This window comes from Vespa velutina, chromosome 7, assembly GCF_912470025.1.
Source record: "Vespa velutina chromosome 7, iVesVel2.1, whole genome shotgun sequence".
In the NCBI taxonomy this organism is placed as follows: Eukaryota; Metazoa; Arthropoda; class Insecta; order Hymenoptera; family Vespidae; genus Vespa; species Vespa velutina.
This window is the reverse complement of record NC_062194.1, coordinates 2,176,506-2,193,743: the sequence shown is the minus strand read 5'-3', so window position 1 is coordinate 2,193,743 and position 17,238 is coordinate 2,176,506. Positions and strand designations below refer to the sequence as shown.

Sequence of the window (17,238 nt, the reverse complement as noted above, 5' to 3'; positions counted from 1 at the left end):
AATTTAATAGGTTATATTATAAAATAAATATTTCTTATAGGATAATCAAATGATTTAAAATTACAATTTATTTAAATATATATATGTGTGTGTATATATATATATATATATATATATATATATATATATATATTACTATTGTCACAACATATTTACTACATAATTATTATTCAATAATCATTTTATCTTTGTTGTACCATTAGTTCTGTATTTATAAAATTACTATAGATTATACTGTTTGTGTTGCTTTTTCCTTTTTTTTATTTTTTTTAATTAAATTTTTTTAATCTACATATATTAAATACAATACTATTATTTGCAATTGAATAATTAACTTTTTCATTAAATTATTTTCTTTTTTTTTTTTTTTTAAATAAATCTCTAATATAATAAATTATATAATTGTATGTGCATAATTCTTTTAATGGAAATTATTTTTCCACAACTTATAATGTGATCTTGATTTTATACTTTTTGTATAATTCAAATATATTAATATTAATTTAAAAATCATACACTAGAGATCCCAACTAAATAAATGATGTTTTACTAACATATCTCGAACACCATCTTTCAAAGGTTGAGATTGCTCCTTTTTTGCTGGTAGTTCCCAATCAGGATTTAAATTAAATGCAAATTGACTGAGTATTCTTAATTCACATTTTATCTGTACCCAACCTGGACTATTTATGAAACTCCATGGATAATACCTAAATTAATTATTATTAGTATTAACGATATTGATATTTAGTAAAAATATATATCATTATTTTTATACTTATTTCGCGTTATAAAGATTTTTAATCCGTACCATTTTTGTACTACTTCTACGCAAGAACATAGAACTTCAAGCCATAGATGTAAAACTTGTTCATTCAATCCAAGACAAATTAATGAACGTAATTTAACATCCATTTGTGCATGAGCATTGTCGTGTGACAAGTTTACAGACTGTACACATCGATATAACAACTAGAATAAAAAATGAACACTTCTCATTATTTATTGCATAAGTTTGGAGAATAAAAAATAATTAATAACTATTATCAATAACTTACTTCTTCAGGAGTTAAAACTTTACCATCCTCATCCAGCCTATATGTTTTACAAAGTACCAACCGACTGTACACAGAATTGAAATCCTTTTCTATCTCTCTGCTTGAAGCTTCTTCAATGAAAAGCCATGGATGACATGGACCTCCTAAGAATGATGGTTTACGCATTCCATGTTCTAATACTGCTTTTATAGCAGGACATAAAGAACCTCTAACTAAATCTGTAACAGCTTCGCTGACCGCATCATCGCCTGCACATGTATACTGTTTGCTTCGTTCATCCAATAATTCGACAAATTTAGCAGGAAACCAACCTAAAAATCAAGTTAAACGTAACATTGGAAGAATAGCAAGTTGAACTTATAAATTGATTTATAAAAAAAAAAAAAAAAAAATAACCTCAAACAAATAAAATAATTTTAAGAAAATTAATTATTATAATATATCTTTCACATATGTTACCCCTAAGTCCATTAAGTTCTCCTACCCAACAATGTTCATCTTTTTGACTAATAATAGTAATTATATCATTTTTACGAAATCCAAGTTCATCGTCATCATGCCTTTCAAAATCTACAATTATTAAATGATTAATATTTATTATGATATTATAATCATGTATAATTATTTAATTTATACCCAATAATGCTTTAGCTCTTCTTTTTCTGTTGCGTGATACATTTATATAACTATCGTGATCTTTGGCATGACTTTCCATACTATAGTCTGCTATAAGTATAACATTGTTTAATTTTGGATCAACATTTATAAAGTGTCTTGCTACTTGTAGCACAGATTCTCTTAGATCAACCAAAATTTCTGAAATAATATAAAAGTAAAAATTTAAATACCATGCATTTTAATTAATATTTAATATAACAAACCAGTTTGATGAATATTCTTTGATTTTGCATCATCCTCTTCATTATCATTTCCAAACAAAAATGTTTGTAGCATTGATTTACTTCTTTTTATTTGACGCCTTAAAAGAAAATCAATTATCATTATAATATTATTAATATTATAAGTACAATCTATATTTTCTTTAAAAAATAAATTTAAATTATTTACCTATTTAGATGTTGTTTCGGTAAATTTGGCAATGCATCTGGATTACCAACTAATGCACCTTGATCAGCCATTAAATATGCTAAATGACGTCGTCTATGAGTTTCGATCAAAACGTCAGTTAATGATCCACTTACTTCTAGTGATATCTATATATATATATATATATATATAAATATGTATACATATAATAAAATTTAATTAATCTTATTATATATAAATATTATATATAGAAAAACAAATTATTTATATTTTACTTACGCGAAATAATTGATCTACATCGTCAATATCTCCAGGTATATCCGAAAGAGCATTAAATATTTGTGCAGAATTTTCAAGCTGCTTCAGATCTATCTCTATAATAATAATTTACTTTAAATTATATTTTAATTATATATTTCTATAAAGGATATTATAATTTTTTTAAATACCTTTTATCTTTAACATTCCAAGAGTAATTTGAAATAAAACTATAGAACCATCAAAAAGGAATAAATCCCACACTCGCAATAAAATCTTCATATGTACAACTGATGCAAATAATGTGAGAAACCAGTGCAAAGATATTAAACTTAATTCTATATCATGCTGTTCTAATACATGATCGATATCTGGTAAATAATTAGCTACTAATGTGCGTAAAACTCTTTGATCTGCTTGAATTCCTATAAATATATAACAATATATTTGATTATTAGTTAATTTATAATTTATATTATTTATAACATGAAATAGAATATGATCTTACAAATGTGTATAGAAAATTTTTACCTAATAATGTTGCTGAATAATATGAAGCTGGTAACAGATCTTCTACTATAGTTGCCATCATCCAAAATGCATCCTCTTCTTCTAACAAGAGTAATAGTGAGGCAGCTATTATACCGGTACCTTGACAATATCTTAACAATATAAACATATAATGTATTATTTTTTAAGTTTATCATAATTATATATATATATATATATATTATTATACAAATACTATCCTTACCCAATATCAGGATATAACCAAGCAAGAGTACGCATAACTCTTCGTAAACGTGGTATTCCTGTACTATGAAGATGACTAAAACATGCATTTGCAGGCATAATACGAAGAAGATCTTTTTCTATTTGTTTATTAGTCATAAGTACATCACTGCTAGATGCTCTTACTATATCTTTATACATCATTTCTGAGGTATGCTTTTTTTGTAATGCACCTATGAAATTGTAATAAATTATTTTTGTATATATATATAAATTTGTAAATGATATTATGCCATTAATATAAAATACAAATAGTAATCTCTGTCGTATATTACCAGACATTTGCATCCAAATTTGAGGTCGAAGAGAATGAGGTATACCACGGCGAACCATGTCACGTAATTTATCTGTACGAGGTAATCTTTGATTTACATTCTGCCATGAAAAATCTGTATCCTCTTTATTGTTACTGAATTCCAAAAGAGCAACCCATTGTAATCTGGCAGTATAAAAATAAATTTTAATAAAAATAAATCTACCATATGTCTATTGAAAATAATTAAATTATTTATTAATACCTATGTTGGGGATCCTCCACAAAGGGAATGCCAAGGATTTTTCTTGAACTCTGTTCTGGTCCGTCTTCTTCTTCTACACGAAAACCAAATTCATCAAATCTACAATATTATATTATTACTTTTTATATAACAAATTTAAAAATATTAAATTTAGCCTAATAAAATTCTATATAATACCTATATTCTGGTTGAGAATTAGGATCATCCGGTTGATTCAATTTAGCTAAAATATCTTGTGGCCACATGGACGATGTTAAAGCAGAAAACGATCCACCAGGTACAGGTGATAAATATTCTCTAGAATTTTTATCTCCTGCTTCCAATTCATCTTCTGACAAGTTTATTTCTAACTTTTTCTAAAAGAAATGACAAATTAAATTACTTTCTAAATAAATAATACATATATATATATATATATGTGTGTGTGTGTGTTAAATAATAACAAAATATTTTGCCAGATAATATAAAATAAAGAATATTTACATTATGTTCTTCTTTTCCGACATAACCTTCATGATCGCGTACATTGAAAAAGGATTTTGCAATATCCATCTTTTATCACTTAAATAATTATTTAATATTATTGAACTCAAACAATATACATTAATTATTTATTCGATTAATTAAACATATTTTATGTACTATCATATACTATTATATACTCTATACTTGTTTATTCTACTGTCCACCATACGTGTAATTCGTGACGTTTTTCTCAACATGTTTCTTACGACATATAATCGATCAAATGTAATGAATATTTAAACGTGACGTCATTAAAAGAGCGCCATATTTAAAACCCAATATAACTTTTATTAATTTGATGTATATGTACGTAAATTAATTGCAATGTTATTCCAATAAATATTTAACAAAATAATTGATATAATTGTGAACTAAATAAAAAGAATTTTGTAACAAAATTAAAATGTTATGATAAAAATATATAATATACTTTAAAAATTGTTTCACACTATTTTAGCATATAAAGAGATAATAATAAATCTTCATTAGCATTAATTTTCTACGCATATTTTAATCTTTTGCGTTTATATATATATATATATATACACATTTATTAGTTTTTATGAATTTATAATAAAAAAAAATGCATATCGATACTAATGACAATAAAATGTTTATAATTCGCGCAATCGAAATGATTCAGAAAATGTAAATAAATACACGTGATAGAGACGTGATAAGGAGATACGAAAATATACGTACAATTCTCAGATATTGCATAACACTTTTCGAACGGGAAATCGAAGGAAACCCTAAAAATGACCTATATAAATTCGTTTCTTAATTAAACAATTGATTATCATTAGCCAATTAACAATAGTTAACGATAACTAAAGTTCTTTATATCTATCACGCATTTAACACGCAATTGTTATGTTTGTATTTTCTGTCTCGTCACGTTGAACGAACTTATAATACGGTTCATTGCTATATGCATGTCATCATCAAAGAAATATATAATTGCTTTAACTTATACTAATTCGATTCTTGTATTATAGATATGTTAGACATTGTATTAATACTTACATAAACTTATACATTGATAGGATAGGCACATGATGGGGGTCAATAATTTATTTAGTTAATATTTTTTATATTAACTAAATATAGTTAGGTTTATATAGTTAATATTTTCTCCGTACCTGTCACTAAAGTTAGACACGTTTTTAGCGAATTTTAATAAACATAACATTTTAACATGCAAATTTAGAAGAAACGAAGAAAATATTTTCCATTTAACGTTTACAAATAAAAAAACCATTTTTATAGATATAGATAATTGTTACAGAAATCTAAAACGATCGAAAAGAAATTATTAGAACTAGAAAAAAGAGAAATGTAATTTTCTATTATCATTAAATATGATAAAAATATAATAATATATCTTATACACTATATTATACTATATGCTTGAGAAAATGATTGATTGATATCAAAAATATTATTGTGAAATATCGTGAAAATAAATCAAGAAACGAATATGTTATCAACGATTGCATAAAATTATGATAATAAGAAATAATTCTAAGTAACGAAGAACTCTTTTATTTTTTGTATGAAATACAAATGTATATGTATAATTAATATTTTATATTTTATAATATTAATATTAATTGAATTGAACTAAAATGTATCTATATGTATAACTTACATAAAGTAATATATGATGCAATAAAAAAATTATCTTTTATTTTAATTGCCCAAAAATTGAAATGTATTTGAACGATATAAAATATAATAATAAATTATAATGGATCATGTGAAAAAAGAGAGAGATAGAAAGAGAAAGAGAAAGAGAAAGATAGAAAGAGAAAGAGAGAGAGAGAGAGAAAGAGAGAGAGAAAAAAAGAGAGAGAGGGGGAGAGAGGAGAGAGTATGGTGTTGAAACTAAGAATTCAATAACAGCAGCACGATCGATTTAACTGTACGACTAAACGATATTTATCAGTTTGTTATAGTTCATAAACGCGTCAACATGTTAAGATCTATAAAGAATGAGAATGATCAGAAATTGTTTATCGATAATGACGACGATCAAGCAACGGAAATAAATTCAAATGATAGTGAAAAATATTCTACCAAGGAAAATGCCACGACGAGTGAGATCAAGTCTGAAAGTCGAGTTCTTGTTTTGTATACCGGTGGTACTATAGGAATGATTAGAAATGAAAGCGGAGGTGAGAGCAATCATTAAAATCGAAATGATTTTATTATAACGGAGTCTTATCTTTTCTCTTTTTTCTTTTATTTTTTCTTCATTTTCAGAAACCTTAGCTTTTTGCTTGTCCAATTAATTTTTCTTATTAATATTATGTTGTATATGTTTCATGGAAAGAATGAAAAAAAAAAAAAAAAAAGAAGCAATAAATTTCTTACAAGTATCATACAGTTTTATTCTGATTTAACAAGAAAAACGATAAGAAAAATAATTTTATAAATGTTTAATCTAACGTTAGAAGATTAGATATTAGACACGATTTTTAACAGAAATATACGATCCATTTGTATTAAATTAATCCACGTATGAAATTATTATACTTTCTTTTCTTTTCTCCTTTTTTTTTGACTATTCATATCTTTTAATATTTTAGTTCTGGTACCAAAAGCCAATTCTTTTGTTAATAATTTACGACAATTTTCTCAAATGCATGATCGTGATTATGCCAAACAAATATACGGCAAAATGGCTGACGAGAGTCCTTTGATCTTACCGTAAGCGTATTATTCATTGTATAAAGATAATACTTTAGATATTGCAACCAAATAGCAATCATTCTCTTTTACTACAAATTATATATGATTCATTATTCTTTTTGTTTTTGTTCTTTCTCAGGGTTAAAACAACGGATAATTGTCGTGTTATTTATGAGGTATTAGAATATTCACCGCTTTGCGATTCCAGTGATATGACTATGGACGATTGGATTCTTATTGCCAATGATATAAAAGTAAATCATTCATGTATATATTTGGAAAAAAAAAAGAAAAGAAAAGGAAAGGGAAAAAAAATTACTCCCAAATCGCATTCTATGAATATATATATATACATATACATATATATTTGTTTTTTCACATACACATATAAAAACAAAAAATTAATAAAATTCATCAAATTAAAAATTTCTTTTTTCTTTTTTTTTTTTTTTTTTAGAAATACTATAACGATTTCGACGGATTTGTAATATTACATGGAACAGATACACTGAGTTACACAGCATCTGCCTTGTCATTTATGTTGCAAGATCTCGATAAGATTGTTATCTTGACTGGTTCTCAAGTTCCTATATTTGATACGAGGAACGATGGAGTAGATAATTTTCTTACATCTTTGGTAATAGCTGCAAATTATAATATACCAGAAGTATGCGTATTCTTTGGAACTAATCTTATGCGAGGAAATCGTACCAGTAAAGTCTCAGCCACGTCCTTCGATGCATTTCACTCACCAAATTTTCCACCTTTGGCTACGGTTGGAATAAATATAGAAGGTTAGCGTATATGTAATTAATTATACGAATTTAAAAAAAAAAAAAAAAAAAAAAACTCCGATACAAATTATTTTTTTTTAAATATCTTTAACAATAAAACATCGGATAATATCATTTATATTTTCTAAAATCTGAAAACAAATTTTTTTTTTTTCTTATATTTAAAATAAACTATAATACATTGTATAATTAATTAATTAATCTCTTTAATTATCAATCAATATAAACATTTTTTAGTCGACTATCGTTTAACGAAATATCCTCAAGGTCCAGGAAATTTTACGGTACATTTGAAATTGAATCGAAACGTCGGTCTTTTACGACTTTTCCCTGGTATTACTGCTGATCTAGTCAAAGCATTTCTTCAATCACCAACTGAAGGTGTTGTATTGCAAACATATGGTTCTGGTAATATACCAAGCAATCGCGAGGATATATTCGTTGAATTTCGTGAAGCTACACGACGTGGTATTATTATCATCAATATAACTCAATGTACAACTGGTCGTGTATCGGGTACATACGAAGCAGGAAAATTATTAGAGGAAACTGGTAGATACATATACATACATACACACACATATATATATATATATATATATATATATATATATCAATAAAAATTATATTATTTTAAAAATTGTAATATTTCAAACAGGTGTAATATCTGGTTATGACATGACGCCGGAAGCTGCTTTAACAAAATTAGCTTACGTATTATCTAACACTGATTGGAATGTAAAAAGAAAACGAAGAATAATGCAAAGCAATTTGCGCGGTGAATTAACATCAAGTCAACTACCATTCATGTTCGAATCAGATCTAGTTAATGCCGTAGCGAGATCATTAAAATTATCCTCAAGAGCTGAATTTCAAGAATTGACCTCCATACTTATTCCTTCTATGCTCAATGCGGCAGTAGTTAAATGCGATATAGACAAGTTAAAATCATTGAAGGAATATGTAAGTGATCGCACAAAATTTGATTGTCTTCTTTTCTTGTTTCTTCTTTTTTTTTTGTCTCTCTTTCGTTTCTTCCTTCTTGATTTTCTTTCCTTTTCCTTTATTTTCTAGGGTGCTAACGTATCACAAACAAACGTAGATGGTCGAACTGCTCTGCACATTGCTTGCTGTCAAGGAAATTTAAATATTGTACAAGAATTATTGAAAATGGGCGCAAACGTTAATAAAAAAGATCGTTTTCAACGAACGCCACTTATCGAAGCTATTGAAAATGATCATTGTGAGGTAAATTGTATTTTTATTATGCGAGTAACACAAATTGTCTGTCCAATTTGATCGATATATCAAATTGTACATTACACAATGTATTAATTTTTATTCTTTTTTTTTAATTTTTTACTCAGATCATTCTTTTATAATCATCAAAAAAAAAAAATATATATATATATAATATATTCATTACAGATTATCAACATTTTATTAGAACACGGTTCTAAACTTGATAAAGACGTTATAGGAAATAAAATTTGTGACGTAGTTGGATCTGGAAATGCAAAACGTCTTCAATCATATTTAATCGCCGACCCTGACATATCCGAAAGAAAGGATACGTCTGGTAGAACGCCTTTACATTTAGCTGCGCTACATAATGACATAACTATTATTACATTACTTTTAAATCACGGAGCAAATCCAAAATCTATTGACATGATCGGACACACACCGTTCGATCTAGCAAAATTAGTTGGTGCGGTCGATGCAATGGAATGTCTTACAATTAACGACGACATTAACGAATAAAATTAATTTATATAAGAATCACTTTAAACTTTCAACATGAAGGTATTAAATATTATTGATTAATCATTGTCACTTTTAACGCTATAGTTGATTTATAAAAAAATCAGATTACCATTGGTTACATATATATATATATATATATTTTTTTTTATGATTTTCTATCATACAGCAAAAATATCACAGCGTATGATTTTTCGATTCTATCTTAAAAAATAAAGCTATAAAAAAAAAAAAAAAAATTATGAATATATTGAAATTGAAAAAGTTAGTAATGAAAAAAATGTTTTATTTTTTTTTCTCTTTTGGTGGCGAAATAAAACAACATCAATTATTATATTTTATTCGTTTAATTCCATCGACAATATCACAATATCAATAATACAGACACGTTCTTTTGGATGTATGCGTTATGTGTGACAATCCAATCCTCTGCCTCCACCGGCAAATTTATTTATTTATTTGTCTTACTTTGATGCTAGTATTTTTTTTTTCTTTTTTCTTTTTTCCTTTTTTTTTAAACAACACTATATTCTTATTATTTCTATACTTCTATCGAAATATATATTGTATATATGCGAGTTCGTTCATACGTTCATATCTGGATATCGCATTATATGTATATTTTCATATGTATTGAAGTGATAGCCTGTTCTCTTTTTATTTCGAGGATGTTTGAAATACAATATAATGTATATATGTATATATATATATATACATCGATAATTTATTTATTCAATTTTTTTTCCTTCGATAGAATATATTTTCTTTGCAACGTATATTAGATTAATTTCACAAAATACATAATCTCACTGCAATTAGTTTTTATCGAATGTTTTCAACGTGAATAAAAAAAAAAAAAAAATTGTATTTTTATTTTAAAAATTCTATTCTTATATTCTCAACTTTGGAAAATAAATGAGATAGAAAATAAATTTCTCTACTTTTTTTTCGCATCTAACAACCTCGCGCAAGTATTAATCGATATATTCCGTCATCTCGTGAACAAAGAATTTCAATTATATATATATATATATTTTCTTTTTTATTATTAAAACATTAATCGTGGGTGGAACGTATACCTGAGAACAAAATATAGGTAACACAATACGACTAGTTGTTAGTTTCGTAACTATACCGATTTTTTAAATTATACAGATTCATAAAATCAAAGTATATATAACGCACGAATATATAATAATCATATAATTCTTTCTGCAAATATGTATCCATTAAATTTACGTAACAGAGTTGTTGTTCACAGAAATATTCTTCTATAAGAATAGGGCCAAAAGTTCCCAAGTGATTTTTAATAAATCAATCACTCCCTCTATTTTCTTTTTCTTTTTTTAGATACTTCTCGGCCTAATTTTATTTTTAGATTTTATAAACAAGATCTTACAAGGTTTTGTAGTTTTATAATTCAAAAAGAAGAAAAAAAAATCAGACCAGAAAATAACTACCAATTGATAATTGATTTTTAAAATCAGAAAACTTAGAAACTTTTGTCACACCCTGTATACCATTATATTGAATACTCTAATATCATTACATATATCTTATATTCGTTAACATTTCAATTTCATCCCCTGTAATATAATTTTGTCAAAACAATAACAAATAAAAATATTAGGCAGCACAGAATATAATATTGTCTTAATATTTAATAAGAACTTCATATGTGTGTCTGTTTCTATGTATATTTACATCTTATATTATCTTAATAATAATGACTGCAAAACTACCAATCTCAAATCTCTACAATTTATTATATATATATATAAATATATATATATATATATATATACACACACATGTCAATGTTCTTTCATCATTACTATACAAATAAAGATGTACATAAAAAAAAGAAAGAAGAAAAAAAGAAAAGAAAAAAAAAAGAAAAGAAAAAAAGAATATATTGATATTTTATTTAGAAATCTTTATAATTTTTATTTAAACATGTTTTTAGATATCTAGTACACAAAATGTGGTATATGTATATATATGTATGTATATATATATGTATATATATATGTATATACATATACCAAATAGATTATTTCATTATCTGTTACAATTTATACTTTGTATTTTTAAATAAATTGTTATCTGAAATAAGCGAATAATAATATGTATATCACGAGCTCTTATCATTGATTTATAATAACTTAATCAATGTATGGTCTTACCATTGCAATTTAAGATTTTCTTGTCGTGCAATATAATATTGAATGATACTTGGTCAAATTTCAATCAATTAATAAGAGTCAAAATATCAAGATAACAATGATAAACATAACAAACGAATTTAAAGAAAAAATAATCAACATTTAATATTTTTATCATCAAAAAAGGGAGAGAGAGAGAGAGGAAGATAGATATATAGACGGTGAGAGAGAGAGAGAGAGAAAAAGAGATAGAAAGGGAAAAAGGAAAGTATCTCTTTATAATAAAACTAATCATTGCAATAATATTTTAACCAATTATTTGTACGCAACATATAATTATAATAAAGTATAAATCAATCAAATGTGTAATAATATTCAGGAAAAAAAAAAAAAAAAAAAAAAAAAGAGGAGGAAAAGGAAATTAGATATGCGTTAAAACATGATTTCTCTTTCAAAAACAAAAAAAAAAAAAAAATAACATTCAAATTTTATAAAAAGCGTTTCAATAAAATGTAACATACAAACAAATATAATAACAACGTAATCGTAAAGAGCCATAAAAATTGAGCTCATTGAGAAAATTTAACAATGATAAATTTTTACTTATCGTTTGCTGATTACTTTGAAATATATATATATATATATGTGACGGTGGAGTAGCGCTGCAAAAAGAAATAGAAAATTCTAAAGTATCTGAAAATATAGTTTCTCTAAGGAGTTATAATATATAATATAATGTTATCGCATCTCTGATCTCTCGGTCAAAGATAAAAAAATGTACTTTCACATCGATAGCACGTGCGTGTTGCGAGAGAGAGATAAAGGAAAAAAAAGAAAAAAAAAAAAAAAAAAAAGAAAAAAAAAGAAAAAAAAAAAGAAAAAAAAGCAATGTATGTCAGCACATCGTGTTCCAGCATTAAATCTGGCCCAGTTGGTAATTCCAGTTTGGCGTAAAGGTACACAACACAACACAACAGGGTTCCATGCGTATGCGTATGCTCTACATGAAAGGATGAAGGACTACTTTTTTTTGCTAGACTTTCTAGGGCACTGAGGCTTTCTACGCCATGGTGTGTCTTCTTTCGGTAATACCTTCAATATAAAAAAATCACGCGATTGTGCTCCAAAGGACGTCGCCATCATTTTTATCACATGGGTGTCTCTTAATCTCTCCTCGATGATGATGATAATGATGATGGTAATGATGATGATGATGTTGATGAGGACGTGATGAAACGACCATGAAAGTTCTAAAGCACGAGCATTAACATTTAGAATGAAGGCCCTTTATTCAGGGGCCTTTAGCAAATCCTAGGCAAGCTCTCTCTTTGCCTTAGCCTCCGCATAAAACTGTGTCGTTGCATTCGTTGCATTTACAGCACTCGAATGGAAGTGTCGCGTGAGGATGTAGACTACGGCTTCGTAAGTTGCCATTATTATAGCAGTATTTGGGATCTGTCTTATTAAATGAGTTCCAAGTCCACGATATAAACCCTTTGTTCCTTCCTCCATATATACGGTGTTCAACGTTTGTAAGAAGGTTTGATATTTTGTACCTTCCTCGCGCAAACGTGTTCTTGCCACTTCTAAAAGATAAACAAAAAAAGAAATCTCATCAGCATCCATAATATATATATATATATATATATATGTACATACATATATACATAGATCTTATGTATCAAGAGTTTTAATTGAGTAACACTTAATTTCAGTCTTTTCTTTTCTTTTCTTTTTTGTTTGTTTTGTTTGTTTTTTTCTTTTTTTTCTCTCTCATTTTTTTCGAGAAAAGTATGTAATTATATACTCCTTGTAAATGCGATACATGGAAGGTAAGAGAAACAGATAACTACTCTGTTGATTACGATTGGATTTTTCTTTTCTTTTTCTTCTTTCTCCCCTTTCATTTTTCTTTTTTTCTTTCATTTTTTTTTTTTTTTTTTTAATCATTCGAGCAACCAGTTTTTAGTCGCGTATAAAAATGAAATATACGAGGTTTGCCTAGATTACAAATCACTACTACAATTTCTTTCATTATTTCTTTTCTTTTATTTTAACGGCACACACCCGTTGCTCGAATAACAGGATATATAGAAGTTCAACTTAATACGTAATTGCTCGTTGAATGGTTGGCACGCAAAATATATAGGCTCGTACTATTTTTAGAACAATTGGCAGAATCTTGTTTACAGTCGTTTACAAAAGTGACAGATGAGAAAGACAATTTAAATGTTATATACATCAAATGGGTATATTGTAATAATAAATATAACAACGAACGGTATAAAATCTAATCGGTATCATGATCTCTTCTGAAAAATATTCATAAGTTACGTAGATATCCTATATTCTCTTCGAAAAAAAAAAAAAAAAAAAAAAAAAAAAAAAAAAATTCATTATTCTCTCAAGATTTTATGATAATTATTACGCAATGAGTGATCAAGTTGCAAGATAATTATGCAATAACGTTTATAACAATTGAAATATATATTCAGTGAGTGAGATCATTTCAATTTGTTTTATCTGCAAATACTTAATTTCCAATTATACACAACTGCTTATAATATCGATAATAAATAAATAAATAAATAAATAAATATATATATATATATATATATATATATATATATATATATATATACAAAAGTTGAAATTCGAGGTTAGGATTTTATAGAAGCAAAATTTATGCAATGAATAATATAACGTAAGAAGTAAGAAGTAAGAATGTAAAGGGAAAACACATTGACTCTAACATTAGTCTGAATAATTTTTGGCTGATTCAATTGGATGGAAATAAACCGAAAATAATTCTTAGGTAAGGAAACGTATTTACTCGTACATGCAAATGCGTACATAGATCAGCGGCCATATTGAAATCGGAGAATCTATTCCCGGAAGCGCCAATTATTCCCAGATTCAAAGATTTATATTTTTTCCTTTCATTTTAATTACTATTGTTTTAATAATTATTGTAATTAAACGTTGTATTTCGATGTTGTTTTTTTTTTTTATCGATATTTAACTTCTGCTTTTTTTCTTGCTATTTATTATTTTATTTTTTGCTTTCTCTTTCTTTTTTCTTACCGTGAGGATAAGCGATCGTTGATGCGACCGTTTTAGAGAACGAACCGGCTGCCATAAATTCTATAAAGTCACGTAAGGTTTTCCTGTCGTCCTCCCTTGAAGAAACTCTCGTCCTTGTCGCCACAAGCCATGCCTTTACAGCTTCGTAAATCACAAAGTGTATCACAGTCTCGCTTATACCTACGTAGGACGCCATAATACCCTTATAAAATCCTCGTACACCCTATAAATGAAAGATACAAAAGGATAAAAAATAAAAGAAGTGTCCTTAAAAAAAAAAAAAGAAAAAAAAGAAAAAAAAAGAAAAAAAAGAAAAAAAAGAAAAAGAAATAAAAATAAAAAAAAATAAAAAAAAAATAAATAAAAAAATGAATTGCTAAGAATAAAAATCAAGAGATGGCGCCAGCTTTGCCTTTTATAAATTTCTTTCTCTTTCTCTTTTAACGAAAATTAATCTCGAACTTTTATATTCTCAGCAACTCGTACAATTTGTCAGAGAAATTATATCATCTTGTCTTTCTTCTTAAAATAATTTTTATATGTAAATTTAAAGGAGACCTTCCGACATGGAAGTTTCAAAAAGATTTGTCATAGGATTGACAGATTAATTTCTAAGAGAATTAACGTCGTAAATTACTTTCTCTTCTGGGACAATTACACATATTATAGTCGAATGAACGATCACAAGAACTCTCTCAACATAATAACGAGCTGTTTCTCGAAGGTCGTCTCCTTCGTCTTCTCTTCCTTCATCGTCATCATCGTCGTCGTCACCGGCATCTATGGAGTCCATTTATGATGAACTTGGCAATGAGATTTCGTATAACACACACACACACACACACACACGTCGTGCAAAACGTATGTGTATATACAAACACATACGTATTACAGGTTCAACAGTATTACATATTTTAGAAAATAAGAGAGATAAAGAAAGAGAGAGAGAGAGAGAGAGAGAGAGAGAGAGAGAGAGAGAGAAAGAGAGAACAATAACAAATGCAAGGATTACTTCGAAAAATAAATTGAGTTTGAAATTAAAAAGATACGACTGATAAACGACACACATATACACGCGCACACACACACACACACACACACACACTAAGATCAAAACCATATTCCTTTATTTTTATTAATAATTTAAATTTAACATAGTCATATATGGATATTGGCAAATAAATATTTTTGTTAAACGAGACTATTGTCATCGATATGTGTTAATCTTAGAGATACGTTAGCCAAGAGTATCTTCATTGTTTACCGTCTCGAAATATTCTCAGACTCGAGTATTTATGATATAGGTTGGAAAAAATAAACTACTCCTTTAATATATGGCGCCAGTGCGATTAATAAACTGACATTATCATCTACGTGTCTGGTTTAATAGACCGGAAAGGATTAAAATTTAATCGAATTAATTTAACCAAACAAAATACCGGAAATAACAACTTTTCTAAAATGATTACAACCAATAGAAATGAATCGAACCAAATCGAAATGCAAATATGATCTGCGATAAAATAAACATCTTTGAATGAGGTTAATTCTTCAAGATGTCGCGGAAGAACAATAAACGCTTTCTAATTGGTCAAGACGTGTACTTGATTTTAAACTATTGAAACATGGAAGTGATAAACTTCGAAACTTTTTAGATTAATTTATTTATTTATTTTTTTGTTTTCTTTTTTAGATTCTGTAAAAGCTTCAATGCGTAAGAAATTTTTTACCTAAGTTCAGATATATCGGTGTTTGTAAATAAATAAATAAATAAATAAAAGCAGAAATATAACAAGCAAACGAATAAAAACACGTAAGCACATACATATAATTAATTATTTAATAAAAATATTGTAATTTTTATTTTGGCGCATATCACGCATTAATCCGAGATAATATAAAGATGCCCGCCTACCAGAGGCGCGTTTCGCAGTAAGTATTTTTGTCCCGAGTTACTATTCGTAGGTCGAAGAGACCATTTTAAAACCTGGCTCACGTCCGTCGACAATCTTATGTTGGCGTAGTATGCGCAATCCTGAGCAATAATATATATATATACATATATATATATATATATATATATATATATATATATATATATATATACATACACATTTTCTCTCGTGCGTTAAATTCCACGCGAAACTTAACGCGGTCGTGCGCACCTCTTTGAATTGCTTATTTTTTTTTTAACTGTTTCCTGTCGAGACTCTTATCCAATCCCTTCCCCTTCTCCTTCACCTCTATCTCTGCGCATCATTATACCACTTGTCTTTCCTACTTTTTCGATGTGATTTAAATTAACAATTAATTAAATGATAAAACGGAAAAAAAAATTGTTATTATGTTTCGTCGATAATGTAGAACACATCTTACCTCTCTATCTTTAACGTAATTATATTACCATAAAGAGAAGTTTAAATTTTTAATTTCTTTGAAATTGGTAAACCCAACGCGAGAGAACATTGATCGATTAAACGATGCTTGCCAAAAATATGAACGTACATGATAGCACAAAAAGAAAGAGGAAGGGGAGTAG

At 27.0% G+C, this 17,238-nt stretch overlaps 3 protein-coding genes across 8 annotated transcripts in view; 1 reads left to right on the top strand and 2 right to left on the bottom strand.

The window, feature by feature from the left end:
* Positions 1–142: 142 nt before the first annotated feature.
* On the bottom strand, positions 143–4,409 carry LOC124950541 (small G protein signaling modulator 3 homolog). Of its 3 annotated transcripts, none has more exons than XM_047497378.1 (15): positions 4,157–4,407; positions 3,851–4,029; positions 3,674–3,772; positions 3,431–3,594; positions 3,118–3,328; positions 2,895–3,025; positions 2,555–2,788; positions 2,385–2,479; positions 2,127–2,272; positions 1,940–2,037; positions 1,695–1,874; positions 1,518–1,628; positions 1,059–1,369; positions 812–972; positions 143–710 (listed from the first exon to the last, which is right to left on the bottom strand). In XM_047497378.1, exons 1-15 carry the CDS (start codon positions 4,223–4,225, stop codon positions 518–520), a joined length of 2,382 nt encoding a protein of 793 aa, XP_047353334.1. In that variant the 5' UTR covers positions 4,226–4,407; the 3' UTR covers positions 143–517. The 3 variants fall into 3 exon arrangements, 2 of the variants coding, with proteins under 2 accessions (XP_047353334.1, XP_047353335.1); XR_007101397.1 differs by having other exon boundaries at positions 568–710; positions 812–991; positions 4,157–4,409; XM_047497379.1 differs by lacking the exon at positions 4,157–4,407 and having other exon boundaries at positions 144–710; positions 3,674–3,746; positions 3,851–4,023.
* Positions 4,410–6,109: 1,700 nt separating this feature from the next.
* On the top strand, positions 6,110–11,091 carry LOC124950507 (L-asparaginase 1). Of its 3 annotated transcripts, XM_047497287.1 has the most exons (9): positions 6,236–6,375; positions 6,464–6,719; positions 6,790–6,910; positions 7,032–7,146; positions 7,350–7,686; positions 7,924–8,238; positions 8,345–8,649; positions 8,761–8,934; positions 9,115–11,091. In XM_047497287.1, the coding sequence occupies exons 3-9, from the start codon at positions 6,843–6,845 to the stop codon at positions 9,448–9,450; spliced, it is 1,650 nt and encodes a 549-aa protein (XP_047353243.1). In that variant the 5' UTR covers positions 6,236–6,375; positions 6,464–6,719; positions 6,790–6,842; the 3' UTR covers positions 9,451–11,091. The 3 variants fall into 3 exon arrangements, with proteins under 3 accessions (XP_047353244.1, XP_047353242.1, XP_047353243.1); XM_047497286.1 differs by lacking the exon at positions 6,464–6,719 and having other exon boundaries at positions 6,111–6,375; XM_047497288.1 differs by lacking the exons at positions 6,464–6,719; positions 7,924–8,238 and having other exon boundaries at positions 6,110–6,375.
* A 906-nt stretch (positions 11,092–11,997) lies between these two features.
* The window catches only part of LOC124950336 (solute carrier family 25 member 36-A), a 17,056-nt gene continuing 11,815 nt past the window's right edge, over positions 11,998–17,238 (bottom strand). For both annotated transcript variants that reach the window (XM_047496869.1, XM_047496868.1), the window contains 2 exons: positions 14,700–14,922; positions 11,998–13,201 (listed from right to left, as the gene is read on the bottom strand). In XM_047496869.1, the coding sequence (XP_047352825.1) occupies positions 12,927–13,201; positions 14,700–14,922 (498 nt within the window). In that variant the 3' untranslated portion in view covers positions 11,998–12,926. The remainder of the gene's footprint in view (positions 13,202–14,699; positions 14,923–17,238) is intronic.

Bases quoted from the DNA above. Each gene is read 5' to 3' on its own strand.
- LOC124950541 (XM_047497378.1), bottom strand. From the start codon at position 4,225: ATGGATATTGCAAAATCCTTTTTCAATGTACGCGATCATGAAGGTTAT. The intron at 3,773-3,850 runs GTATTATATAGA...ATAATATTGTAG, and splicing joins AATTCTCAACCAGAATATAG to ATTTGATGAATTTGGTTTTC. The intron at 2,789-2,894 runs GTAAAAATTTTC...ATATATTTATAG, and splicing joins TTATTCAGCAACATTATTAG to GAATTCAAGCAGATCAAAGA.
- LOC124950507 (XM_047497286.1), top strand. From the start codon at position 6,174: ATGTTAAGATCTATAAAGAATGAGAATGATCAGAAATTGTTTATCGAT. The intron at 7,687-7,923 runs GTTAGCGTATAT...AACATTTTTTAG, and splicing joins GGTTGGAATAAATATAGAAG to TCGACTATCGTTTAACGAAA. The intron at 8,239-8,344 runs GTAGATACATAT...TATTTCAAACAG, and splicing joins AAAATTATTAGAGGAAACTG to GTGTAATATCTGGTTATGAC.